Genomic DNA, 14979 nt, shown 5'->3' with positions numbered 1-14979 from the left:
AAGATCTACTTGACCAACTATAAATTAACTTAAAAATACTTACGTAGGACTTTCCTCATACGGTTTCTCTTGCCCAGCAAAAAATTAAATATGTTTCTCGTTTCTCTTACCCCACCGAACCTTGCCTACTTTATTTACCTCTCCGAGCAAGAATGGATGATTTGTTTTAAATATGTATATAAATGTACTAAAAATCCTGTCAGTTACTGCAAAATAGTGACAAAAGTTGAGCAAAGAATTTTTTTTGGAAAAATATAGGTAGGTAACATTGAGTTCTGTCAAAGCGTCCAAAAATCTTATGGTAGGTAATTGAATTTAATATTTTTCGCAAACCCAACATATTTTAATGCAATATAGACTTAAAAAAAACATAGTTCGCATGGATAATTGGAACAAACGTGAGTGTCAAAGAATACTTAAAATACCTGTGTATGGCAATAACAACAAGAAGCCTGCCGATGTCTCGATTTTACGACTTTCCGATTTAGTTCTTGGTGTTAATTTTTAAAATAACATTAGAGGCCCATTTCTCGAATGGTATTAGTCTAACATTATTAGTGTGTTTCCATGGTAACCCATACGACTTGACAGTTCGTGGACTAATAATATTAGTCTAATATCGTTCAAGAAATGGGCCCCTGTTCTGTAAAATGGAGTTATTATTAGATTAGGATTAGACTAAAATTACGTAAGTACATACATATTTTTAACCAGCGACCCGCCCCGGCTTCGCACGGGTTAACAAATTATAGACCTAAACCTTCCTCAAGGATCACTCTATTGATAGGTGATAACCGCATGAAAATCTGTTCAGTAGCTTTTGAGTTTATCGCAAACAAACACAAATATACAGACGCGGCGGGGGACTTTATTTTAAAAAGTGTAGTGATTACATCGTTGCATTGTAGGTATAGGCACATAAGGAAACTTACATGTTACCTATTAATAGATACTAACTGAATCCCGTAGTACCTATAGGTAGTTAAGGGTCGGCTGTATTATTATATTGATTTTCACGTGCCGCCGATACGTGTCCCTTATTTAGCTGCTTCATTACAGGTTATATTAACATCAATTTATTAGCTTTTCTGTAAAAACTGCGAAAGGTCCATATATCCATGGATACCGTATATGCATGGATGGTATGGATAGGTATCTAAACCAAACACCCATTTGAATTAGAAAATTATTTAGGCAACTGCAAACGTTGGTCATCAATTCATCATAATTATAATTATAATTTCTAGTTCTCGACCATTTAATAGCATTAGCTGTCATTGTTTGATTATTCGAATTAACTATCTCCATACAATATTATGAGATAAGACTTGTTACATCTATCTTCTTTATCCCAACTTCGTTAAGACGGGAAGCGAGTAATAAAGGAGCAGGAGCAACTTCGCTCGTGAAACATGCTCTTACAAAACAGCGCGATGTTTTAGCCTTCTCCATTCTCAGCTCCAAAGATTGATGAGGCGTCCTGGTTGCTACGACGAGCCAGCGCGGCTGTCGCACTATAAATTAAAACCAACTCAAATTAGAAGCCGCATTATAAAATCTACGAGCGTCCTGCTCATTCGTTCGCGGGGATCCTGTGTGAGACAAGGATACAAGTAGTGGCAATACGACAGGACTGCTTTTTGTTATTCCACGACGAGACTTACCGTTAAGTTCAGATACATTTCGCTGACGGAGACATCAAGATAGGACACGAACTCGAATAGAGTTGCAAGCTGATTTAGGCGCATAATTGACTTCATAATAGCATACGTGTATTTGGATACGACTTTACTACTAGTGATAAATTACGCATATTTTCATTTAAATACATAAAACAGTCACATTGTCTTACCGTTCGGAACGATAGGTGTCTTTACCTTCATAAAAACCGTATAGGTATATACTTGTTTACCACCGTCCTGGTATAAATGAGAGTACCTTTCTATTTTTGTCACACGAACATCCGTTTAAGTACATAATATCTGTGCAAAGTAGAGTGTAATTTAATCATGCAAGCTACGGAAATTTTGAGCAAGTAATAGAAAAAAGAAAATGATTCCTGAATAATCCTGTTTACTCTAGTTATGTACTTAAGGCAGACATAGATACTTAAACAAATAACTTTTATTAAATAACCAGAGCAAACTACCTCGAAACCTCGTTAACGCACCATGAAAAGAAGTATTCCTTACTTATTTAGGTTAAAAATTATACGTCGCACCAACTATGCGACCGAAGCGATCTGACCAGATTACTTCTTCGGCCATGGAGTATCTGCAATCGGTAAATGGTTAGTTTAAAGTCTCGATATGCGAGGCATTCCCGTGGAATGCAACCAACGCTATGCTGTACTTATATGTGCTCGGCGGACTGAATTTTTTCTTATCGTCGATGCATTTTCTGCAAGTTTTCAATGCGAGCGACATGGACGCGCTGTTACGCAGTAATGTCTAGTCCCGCCGTCCGATTTTATATTTTTTTCACGCTGCCTCCTCCTACTGGCCAGTTAGCTACAGGATGTTCTGTGTAAGCCACTCCACTTTTTGACTTTTTTTGCCTGAATGTAGCTATATTGTTTAGCGGTTAGCCGGTTACCAAGCACTTTAACCGTTTAGACTGATTAGCCGATCGAAGTCGTTTTAAATAGGTTCAACTACGTTGCTATTTGCGAAAGGCACGTGCAAGAAAGGGTTCGATTATTGTGGTGTTTAAATCATGTCAATCAATCGGGTTTAACCATACCGTGAACAGTTGTATACTGAACAGTTGTAGAAATGCGTTATCAAGTCAGATCATTCAGGACTGGAGAATTGATAATAGGTTACGGTGTCGATTGGTTAGTTTTTCAGTGAGCGGTGGAGTATTAACCGCAGTAATAACCCCCGTCATCCATCACGGGCTGCAATCGTCCCGCTGTCAGTTCTATTCCGGGCTCCGTTTTCGCTAATGATTCGCCGCCGTGAGATAGCGCGACATTTACAAAGGCCGGTTGTGCCGACGATTTGCATATACAAATCGTTTCTTGATCTCCTTCTTGCATCGACGTATTTATATTGGAGTTGGCACGGCGCAGTGTTATTGTTAGTTTTTCATTGATATCAAATGCTATCGTATTTTTTTTTATCTATTCAAAAATGAATCGGTAAGTACGTTATTTACCTACGATACATGCTTATGTAAAAATCCGCCTCGCAACTCCATATTAAAGCATCAACCAAGCTCGTTTTTAACTTATTTCATAGGAATAAATCGTTGTGTATGCCGGACTGCGTTCCACATGCGAGAGTTTATAATTTATTTGCGTGGCAGTTTTCTGGCGACGATTTTCCCACAGGGGCGGCGTCTCAAACGAGCCGCTCCCGCCCTTTATGTGGTTTTTTGTGGCGGCACAAAATGCCCCGGTGGAAAACATTCAGTGATAACTGGCAACAATCGCAGCCGCCCGGATGCTCTCTCCCATTCCGCGCATACCACGCTGGACCCAACCATACTTTTTCATCCGATGCACCAGCGACTGAGCGCTCTTGAGCCTCGTAACTGGATAAGTCATTAGAATTGTTAATAAGAGTTATTAACCAGAAAGTATTTTTAAAATAAAAAAGTACTTAGGTACATTTTATCTGAATCGGAAATCCTTGTTTAGGTACTTACCGATTAAAATCACAACATTCACAACTGCTTTCAAGAACACATTTATTAAATGGTCCTCATGCCATTTGAAGACGAGGAGGACGATTAAATTGTTATAATGTAAGTATTACATACATTCCATAGCAAATATACAAAAAGAGCAGAATTCGAGAATAAAGAAAACATTTTTCAATAAGTTCAGAATAATAAAGCAAAGACACAACACGATTTAAGTAGTTGCCAGAACTATTAAAGGAAACCCACAATTTCAATGTCAAGTACAGTTTTCCATAATTTGTACATTAACTAATGGCCGTTCTAATACCAAGAGCGTTTGGTGTCGGCGTGGCAGTTCATTAGCGGAGCGCGCTTCAGTCCAACGTATTTCATTGTTCTATTGTTTTATTTGCCCCTGTCCGGGACTCAGTGCTTACTGAGAGATATACAGCTCTTATGTAAGTTCTACATCGCTGGACAACCTGAAAAATCACAGTATTTCAGTAAAAAAACTTATCTCTCTGAAATAACTACAGCACAACGCACTCAGTCTCACTCTGTCTGAGTCTGTGCGGAAAGGGAAGAGTCGTGAAATGTATGGGATCTAATACATTCTACGACTCTTCTGTTTCCGCACAGACTCTAGCATTAACGAAACAACGCGTGAGCTCTTAGAAACCGTATTTTGTCTCGCAATAGTAAAAGAACCGTTTTATTAATATGCCATTGTTTCTTAATCGTCGGTCTAGATTTGATACGGCGATAAGTCTCCATTAAAACATGAAGTTTACGCGGTAAGTCCCTGCCGGTAGTGTTTCTCTACCAAAACGCGTAGCCGCTAGATCTGAAGCCCGATTCGTGTTATCTTTTCGGTCGATCGCGATCCAACTGACATTACTCCGCCGTTGAGAGGCTAAGATGTCGATTTTTCGACTCGTAAACCAGCCGTTCCTGACAAGCGACGGTAAATAAAATACCGAATAAACGCTCGGTAACGGCCGTTCTAAAATTCTGTTCTCGAAACAGTCAGATGGTTGTGTAAATAAGTAAGAGTACAAACACATTGGCAAATAATTTGAAAGTGAATCTTTTGAATGAGCAGATGATCATTATTTTTGATGCAAGAAAGATAAATGTTAGTCTTAACTTTTCAATGTTTCAAGCCATTCATTGCGTGGTGACATGCTGCCGTACAAATCTCACGCTAGCTAGATGTATCACCGTTCCAGTTTGCTGACAATAAATCGTATGTTTAGCGACTCGGTGACTTGTATAATTAACAATAGCGGCATTATACGAGATTTCCAAACTAAGCGGCGGCGCAACGCAGATCGTTTGTCACGACGCAAATTGCTATTTATGAGGATTATCTATTCTTGAATGGCGTAAATCGTTTAGTAACTCAACATTAGCTTTGTTGCAAGCAAATTTGCAAACCTAGTTCCGCCTGATAAGGAGTAAACCCCCATACACCTATTTAGTCTAAGAAATAAAAATTTCGTCCCCCTTTTACTTCAGATGTTATTCCAACCGCAAACGGTACCGTCAACCAGGGTGTTTACGGATGGTAGGATGAATAGGGACTAAAATCGAGGACGACATTTACCTAATAATTACTTAAAAATATATTATTATTATACTAGTGGCTCTGTGAGCTGTAAACATAGACCAACCCCGCTGTAAACCTCCCGATAAGCTCGTATCCTTAAAAAAATAAAAAAATACTTTCTTCGTTGAGTCATTATCACACTGAGCGAACTTGCAGTAGTCTAATAGTGCCATAGACCCTACTGGCACTCAAGTCCTTTAATGACAAGTTCCACTATTATGAACATTTCCCAATAAACGAAACTACAGAAAAAAATAATCTTACTACCGAAGCTGCTTACAAAATTTCACGAGAATCGGTTTGCTGCGATTGAAAATACATAATAGTATAATTATTATACGCTTTTAAACTGAAATTATTAACACTGGAAAGGCATGAAAGTCGTCATTGTCAGTTTATTATATTTTTGACAACTCATTATATTTTTATTCGACCCTATTGTCCTCGTTCCGACTAGGGATTGTCTGTTTTTTTTTATCAAAAAAAGATATCAGACATTTAAATTTAAAGTTGGCATGGCGCAGACTTAGTTAACTTAATTCTTACTGACATTGCATCTACAAATGCTAACTATGACAGAGTTTCTGCTACGACTCTGATTCTATTGGAGTATTTTTTTGATTGAATTAAAATTTAATTTTTACTATAGCTAATACATTTCACTCTGCGCTCGAACTCAAACACCTAGTATATATGTATAGGTCTTTGTAAATTCGCCCTCCTCGGTTGACGGTATACCTCATAAATAAAGCATTGCTATTTAGCTAACAATCGAGCTGCGATGGGCATTTGGTCAGATTCCTAGGCAGGCAGCCGTGGCAGCCACGTGTGCTCGCCTCCGCATGCCTCGGGCCGAATATGCAACCCTTGCACCGTGAATTTTGCCCCTATGTCGAATATTCCATGCACATCGGCGCTGATAATGTTGGCGAATAATGCAACATGGCGGGATGCGGATTACCATTTCACGCAGTCGCAACATCGGATAACGTAAATGCCACTTATGCGGTATATTATTGCTAGTAATTAATAACGAGCTTACTGTAAACATAATTATTTATTGATTTACCGGGCGGCGAATACTACTAATGTAACATAGTAGTATGTGTTATGCGGTTATGACAATTCATTTAATTTATCTGCCTTATCGATTAACAAATAATTAATTTGTTTTATGTAATTACTGTGTATTGTTTATTTGTTTGGCTGCAATTGTAGTTACTACATACATTGTGTTTTGTTCGTTTTAGGTAAGTGACAAATGGGATCGTATCGGCGGTGATTGGGTACAATCATGATGCATCCTGCTGGGTACTACGCTAATCTTGGTAAGACACATTTTCTTACATCACCTCTTACATGATTATGCCAGCGATTGTCGTTCAATAAAAATTAAAAAAGTATTTTATTAATATTTGATCGATTAAAAATCAATTAGTCCTAATAAAACATTCATGGGTAATTGCGTAAGGTACACCTTAGGTATAATATAAACTTACAGAAAACAGACCTAACTGAATTATAAATTAATAAATTCAAGAATTATGGGATTTTGTTGACATGTGTTATTTTGACATTAAAGAAATTGAATTTGAATTTGAATTTGAATTTGTTAATTGTGATATTTTAATAATAATATAATTAACAGCGTAATTTATAATTTTCGTAGTGATTTTCTTTTTGACGTTTATATTTAGATTTTGGTAGAAACGTTCCTATAGGAAATTCTTATTGTTATATGTGACTTCGTTACAACATTTTTTTAAATAATAATTGCATTCATATTTGTCTTGTCCTTTATAATAATTGCATCATTGTGCTGAGAATCACTTTAACCTCTAGCCGCCCACAAATCAAAACTTGCCAAGACAAGTGACCTGTCAAATTAAGAGGAAATTGGGGACTACGTTTGTATGAAGAAGCGGTCTTCCACTTTCCTCTCAACTATTTTCAGCTCGGCAGCAACCGCGTAGCGTCTATAATACTTGTTTGGACTTTAACTTTATTGCACAAAAATACGGTTAAGTACCTTACAACTAAATGCAACATATAGTTGCGGTTGTTTCACGTGGTGTAGAAGAGCTGTTTGCTATTTTTAATCAAGTTTTTCTTGCCAATACTTTATCACGAGGCAGGCTTTATCAAACACCGGTTCCGCGAAATCATTGTTAATCTTAGTCAAGCGTTTGTGACGTCAAGCTACTGATAATGCCAACAGGAATTATAGACGTGATTAGTCTAGCTACTTAATAGTTCTTATCGAAAAGTGATGGCATAGCCACAGGTTTATTTATTTTTTATTTTACCAAAGTTCTCGTGCAATATGGTTGGTAGTTGTAGTAGTTGGTTGGTTGGTAGGACAGGCTTAAATATATTTTTTACATTATTGAAGAAAACTAATATGTATATTCAAATCTAAAAAATTATGTCGTATCTTACCAGAAGATACCTACTTTCTGTATAGTTTTGACGAAATGCCAGTATTTTTTTAGCACCAATTCTAGAGATATATTAAAACGTGAGCCAACCTTATGTAGAGTATACAGAGAAAAATATGTTTAGAAAATGTCAAACTTAACTTTCATATATTGATATACTGCTAGACTTAATGTAGCAGTTTTGATAATATAGGAAGGTTTGGTCACCAAAATTATTAAATGAAATTTGTCTTTATTATTTATCTCTCTCTCTTAAATAGTCAAAAGTTTGATTTGATTTGGCCGTATTGCAGGCAGCATAAATTATATTCTAAGTGGGTGCCTTCACGTGCCTCGTCTGTTGATGTTTGAAGTCGTTCTAATCCTTACAAATCTGGTTCCTGAAATAACCGGCCACGACGAACCCTTAGCTCGCACTGACTTTACCCCTGCGAGTAACTAATACAAATAGCGGCAATTCAGTACATTTGCACTCGGCTTAATGGCTTCACTCAGTTTGTAGTGAACTCGGTTCTAATTGATTGGCCAATTAGATACCACTAATGCGCTCCCCATTCCCGAAACCATTTGGGAGAACGCGATCAATCCTTTAAGAAAAAAGGTTAGACATTTGAGGAGGTAGATCAAATCTTTGAATTTATTGTATACCCGACGTATTTGAACTTGTTATTTTACGAGAATAATAGCAAGGCGACCCATAAGTGATGTTCTTATTAAGTACATAATTTATTTTTAAACGTATTAGAGTATTAATCCTCCAAAAGCGTGCGATCCGTTTACTGACTAGAGTTAAGCCAATGCACCACTGTAAGGAACTTTTTAAAAATAATGGCATATTGACGCATTATTCACTATACATGTTTCAAGTTCTGATGTTCGTGAGAAAAAACTTGTCTATGTTCAAACGTGTCGAAGTCATCGGCAAACAAATCAGATCGACGGGAAGACTGCGAACAGTGCCGCGTCGCATGGCACTTTCATGTAAGAATCCGCGAGTAATGGGCCCAACTTATTACGAACGTCTACCCGCCGAATTAAGAACTGAAATATCTGACGAAGCATTTGAACGTCAACTGAGGAACTTTTTATTGAATAACCCATTATATTCAGTGGACGAATACATGGAATTAAAATTGAAATAACTATTTGACATTATACTTAGCTTATGTAAAATTGATTGACATTCGTTCTGAACTTATTACCTATGATTACCGCTCTTAGTTTTAGTATGACGATCATTATGATATATTAGACATGTATTTCGTTATTTATTGAGTTTTTTTCAATTTGACGATTGTTCTCAAATTTCTTTTTAAATTATAAATTTGTAATTTGATTATCATTGTTGACATTGTATAATTACGTTTGCATGCTAAATTATTGACGATCATAATGTAAATTCATATAGATTAGCGTAAGAATAATTTATACTGTAATTTATCATTATGAAATAAATAAACTAAAAAAAAACGAAAACTAACTATTATCAACAATTGTAATAAGTGTAATAACTAATAAAACGTCAAACCCAATACTCCAGTTGCCATGAGCTATATTCGCGTCAACGTTGGGTTAGAACCGTCTACTATCGCAAGGAATAACCATAAAATTATGATTTATAAACGTCGACTCACCATTGCCTGGTGTAATAAAATCGGCGCCATAGCCATGTGCGACTAAGTCGTGCCATTTCTTTATTATGCTATACGATACCTAGTTACAAACATATTTTATGTTCCATAACGCACAAGGCTATTATTATAGATCTTTTCAGTACTTTTGCGGACCATTTCTCCCAATAGGTTGAGATTGGGCAGGTAAAAGAATATTTGTCTGTTATTTTAGACTACTCTCTAATATATATCAAAATAAATAAAATCTCATCCGGCCAGTTGGTGACATTTCCTCGACAGTGTGTTTTCCCGCGAGTGACCTTAAGCCCTTAAGCAAGCATTGATAATGAAGAGTCGGAAAGTGCAGATGCAGTGAGCGCAGCATGCAAGCGGGGCACTTTGGACGCCTCCACCAACGTGACATAACACCGCTCGCCCCGCCTACGCGCTCTCGCTCCCTCGCCCGGCGTGCGAGCGAGACGCCTACACTCCCTCCGCCAAAGCCTTCGCGCTCTACTGTTTCTAAGAAAAGCCAACTGTTATTATCCGCCGCGGATTGTTCTCGACCTCTCGGGCTCTCGCAGCTCCCATGAATGAACGCGCCGCCCGCAGGTGTGCACCCCCCAGCGTTGAATTTCGACAGCAATTACCCACTTCTAAATTCGTATAGTTGCAAGCCAATCTTGAGCACGCAACACGATAATTTTCAGTGGCCAGAGCGTTACGCTTTCGGCTAATCGCAGGGCTCCACAGGAAGTTGCGGTCCGAAAACAGTTTGGCGTTTTACTTCGATTTGCATTGATAATCTTCATTGAACATGCTCCTTTCACGAAGAGCCATCATTCTACCCCTTCAGCAGCTATCAATCACACACCTATTGGCACTAATACGTGTGATAATTTAGTCATGTGTGGGAAGATTTGGTCGTCGTTGCCAATGATTGGATAATCACATTAATTCAGTCGCATTAGGTATTGACTCATTCATGGGGATGTGATAGATGCGCGTGAATGAGTAACATATAATTAACGTAATTTAACTAGAGCAGAAACAATTGAAAATGGGTTGTATACTCATCGTCATAGTAACGATAATGTGAATGAATACAAAATATACAATTATTATATCTTACTTTAATTAAATATGATTAAAAAGCAATTTATGGAACTCTTATGAACATAAATTGATTAATGGTGGTTCCACATTAGCTGTTATATAACATCGTGTGACAGGGACAACATGATAGTATTCATAATGTTTTATTATGTTGTTCCTGTAACACAATGTTATAACATTTTTACTAATGACAGCCAGTGTGGGGCCACCATAATTCTACAAAATATTTTATTATAAGTAATATAAATTGTAACAATATTTGTCAAATGATCTCTAAATGCCAAAATCAATAATAAATAAAACTTGACATTAATTCAAAATAAGAAACCGTGAATTTGACCCGTTGTATCGAGGGTTCCATATAACTGGTATTTACTACCGGTTCAGGAAATAAACCATGAGAGTATCGAAAATATAAATTGTATTGAGGTACAACCATAGCCGTTGGAAAACTTGTCCACTTAAATCGACGACATAGGCGACCAACTACAAATAGCATGGTTTTTTTTTTGTTTTATATTATAAGACATTGTTTATTGCCACAAGTTTCTAGGGCAACGAAAAGTGCCCTATAGGTTTTTATTCCTCGTTTAGATTTTATACAAAACATGCGACGTCAACGGACGTTTTAATTGCAGATCATGAGATCATAAACTTAAAAGAGTTAAGATTTTTTCAAAACTTCAAGACACAGCAGACTTGAGTTTGACATTAATTTCATCTCGATAGTTTTGAGAAAAAGGGTCCTGACCGACAAACGGACAAATATGGACTCCTTTCATTGAAGAATGGAACCCTAATGAAAATCTTATACAGCTTGGCAAAAAAGAGTAGAAATTAAAAAGTGGCAACACTGTAGTGTCGTCCCGTTTTCTTATATAGATTGGATTGAAAGGGACGACACTACAGTGGTGTTGCCACTTTTTAATTTATTCTCTTTTTTGCCAAGCTGTACTTAGGTACTTTGTTCTCGGTTCTGAAAAAGAAAGTGTTCAGGTAATATAGGTGTTATAGGTACGTAAATATGTAATTGAAAAGAACTATTAATTAAGCTGATAAGATAAGTTATTCTGTGAACACGAATGCATTTCTTTCAGAGTATTTGGACGCGTGAAAAATAAGTAACATATTTAGTATGTAATAATAAATAGTGCAGTTAGACAATAAACATATGATATACGAGTATGTATGATCAGGATCACGTAAATAGATTTCCTAGCCTGTCACATTCGCTAAATGATTGTGCTTTAGACATTAAATTTACCTATGGCTAAGCCAAGTCATATGCGGCACCAGCATAGCTAAAAATCTTAAGGGGCCCACTGATTAACAGTCCGCCGGACGGTATCGGCCTGTCAGTTGTTCAGAACTGTCAAAATTTTGTTCTAACTGACAGGCCGACACCGTCCGGCGGACTGTTAATCAGTGGGCCCCTTTAATGTAATTAATAAAATGGTTCGTATTTCTCAATGCCTTTGGTCATTATAAAACCGGCAAGTGCGAGTTGGACTCGCACCCCTTGGGGTTAGAAAAATAAATAAAGTTGATTTATTTTTCTTAAAAGGGGGTAAAGGGTAATTAGAATGAAACAAAAGTTATGACGCGCCGAGCGTCTTTTGCGGCTGAAGATAGAGATAATGTACCTATCGCGCGGATATAACCTTTTATGAAAATATTCTCTTTAAAATTTTGCATTTTTCATGATGTCGCTCGGCTATATAGTCGCTAACTCGCTAACTATTCTATTTTATACTAAGTACCTTACCTACTTATGCAACAATATATTTACAACTGAAATTTAAGATTTTCATTAAATTTCAGTTGTAAATATATTGTTTTTGATTGAGACACGGTTTTTGATTTTTTTTTCTATCAAACCGACTGTATCCTATTAAGGGTTTGGTTGGAATCTGCCCTTTCAAATATAATTTAGTTACCCTTGATGAACCATGTGCAACGGTACCTAACAATTCAATACAAAAACTACAATTTTGCGTTAGCGTTAGTTTGTATACGAATATTACGAATTGATTAAAATTGAAAAAAAAAACAAATGTTGGTAATTTAAAACAAGAATTTTCGCGCGCCAAAAGTATGTACCTACTGTATAAAATCATTATTATAAAAAAATGCATAAATGTATTGAATGTTGGTACATTCTTTTTTAGGTAACACCTATATCATCTTATTAGCATTATTAGTAAAAGAAAAAAAACATATTGTTATAAGAATAGAATGGATAATATACTTTAATGTTTATTTATAACGTAAATCTTTTATCTAAACATGCGATCGTTTTGCAATGTGATAGCAGTTACTAGTGATGAAAGATATCAATCCAATTAATTACTAAACACCGATAAGGAGAGAAAGCAAACTGATATGATAGCCATTCATAGAGTCTGCAGCTGGCTACTTTGATTGAAATGGATCCTCCGCATCTCGTATAAAGGCTGTTAGGCGCCGTTTCGGCAGTGGAAGTGGTCGGACCGGTCCCGGCGCTGTCGTAATAACAGTAGCCTTAACGATTGTTGGCTCACGATAAATATACCTTGTTCCGCCGTTATACTGCGCCCGCGGCTGGTTGTCTTTAACAGCTCTCCTACAAACTAGACGAAAATCTATTCTGATTACCAGCCCAACGTTACTTTTGCTAATTTGATCTAATTATGTGTGATCTAATTATGCGTCTTTTAAATAAATATGCAGAGTCTTATGCCTATTAGCTTACGACACGCTTACGAAGTGAGTAGCGATGTAGGTACGTACTTTATTATTGTCATGTAAACATGTGAGTTTTCTCCGCGCTTGAGATAAAAACACGTAATGATTCACTACCGAGGCGCGATGGTTTCCACCGAGTCGGAAAATTCCTGTTATCGTGCGGAGACTTTCTTGAGCGATCAGTGCACCGGACCAGTCAAATAATCACGCAACAACGACAAGTGTCGATGCCTGCGTCTAATGCTTGTTGTTTTTTTGTCCGTAAAATTTACATCGACGAATTTCAGCAATGTTTAGAAATTGAACAGAATTGTATTGTGCCGCTGCGCTGTTGTCGTCAATACTTTTTACCAATAATAATTAAATGTTATAATATACATATGTCTATCAGATAAAAATTAATGAACCGTGATCAACTCTGGCCAACTTTGGATTCGAACCCACATGTTTTATTGCCGGTCGCTAGACAATTTATAGATTGTAAATGTGGTGCGTCCCACAATAAAAAAGGAAAAATCAATATGTTTATTAAAATGTATTGATACATTAAGAGGATAGTCCCCATTTTCTTCTCTGGAAACTTAACTTTAAACTTCTTCTGAACTTTATAGACAAGATGAGTGTTTAGTAAGTATATTTTATTAAGTATGTGTCATGTCCCTTCGTTTGACTATTTTATATTTTTTAGTTGTTGAGTTGGGCGCTTTTAATACTTTGTATGGAATTTGTTTTTCGCTCTTAGGAGCTCTTATAATCATAAATGAAAAAAGTCAAACGAAGGGCCATAACTATAGTTAATACATAATTCTTTAATCTTAAAAACAACTGTAAACATTCCTAACTAAGCTGTGTTTTTATCAACCAGCGTCAAGATAAGAGAACCGAAGCAGTGGTGACATCACCCTGACACAGACCTTGCTTTGATAAAGAAAGTGGTGGTGGTAAAGTATTATGATAATAATAATATATTTGACTACCAAGCCATTAGCAATCTAAACTAAGAGATATCAACCAATTCGTACTTGTGACTAAACACACAAATGACCATTTAGTGGAAGCGCGGCAGAAAGCAGCTCCAACCGACAGAGCCGTAAAAATCAATCTTAATTTATAAGTAAGTGTCCAGCGAAATAAAATAAAAAAATAATGATCTACAACTTCCCCGAGATTCGTGAGCGCCTGCTCCGCTCAAGCAAAGTCGACTTGGCACAGACAGGAGCATATCGGATCGAAACTCGAAATCATAAACCGGTTCCTGATAATTGCGTCCCTTTCGGTTGCACGGCGGTGTGTATATTGAGATCTCTTCTGTGAGTCACCGTTTCTACGTATTACGCCCGCCGCTCTACGCACTTCATGGTCACCCGTTCAACTCTGTCACGCTTTGGTTGCAATGACTGGACGTTTAATGCGACAATACAATTAAAGTGTAAAGTAATATTTTGGTTTAATTAATATGAACTATGTATGTGTGTGTACCTAACGTTATAACACAACGATTGAAACACATTGTTGTTGTTCAATAGTCTTCTTTATTTGATTTCATTGAGTTAGTCCAAGATGCATACGACTCGCTACATAATGTCTATCTTTTAAATCTATAGAAAATTCTTCCAAAAAGCAACATTTATTGAAAAATCAGGAATGTGAAGAGCACAACACATCCTTTTAGTGAGCTACAGTTTGACTTCAGGAGTGACTTTATTTTATGTGATTAATTTGGTCCAAATCTGGCTCCCAGGTGAAAGGACGTTTTATTTGTCACCGTGCCATCGGAATTAAGAGGAAAAATTACGACGTGTTAAACGTTTATATGTGCCATTTGGCGTGTTCATGTATAAATATAAACATT

At 36.8% G+C, this 14979-nt stretch overlaps 1 protein-coding gene across 2 annotated transcripts in view; it reads left to right on the top strand.

Moving 5' to 3' along the window:
* The window catches only part of LOC134806505 (protein scalloped), a 65363-nt gene that overhangs the window by 10141 nt on the left and 40243 nt on the right, over window positions 1-14979 (top strand). For both annotated transcript variants that reach the window (XM_063779786.1, XM_063779788.1), the window contains exon 2: window positions 6487-6564. In XM_063779786.1, coding sequence (XP_063635856.1) covers window positions 6531-6564 — 34 coding nt within the window. In that variant the 5' untranslated portion in view covers window positions 6487-6530. The remainder of the gene's footprint in view (window positions 1-6486; window positions 6565-14979) is intronic.

Source organism: Cydia splendana, chromosome 3 (genome assembly GCF_910591565.1).
Source record: "Cydia splendana chromosome 3, ilCydSple1.2, whole genome shotgun sequence".
In the NCBI taxonomy this organism is placed as follows: Eukaryota; Metazoa; Arthropoda; class Insecta; order Lepidoptera; family Tortricidae; genus Cydia; species Cydia splendana.
Note: the sequence above shows the minus strand (reverse complement) of the source record. Positions and strands in the feature narration are given on the sequence as shown.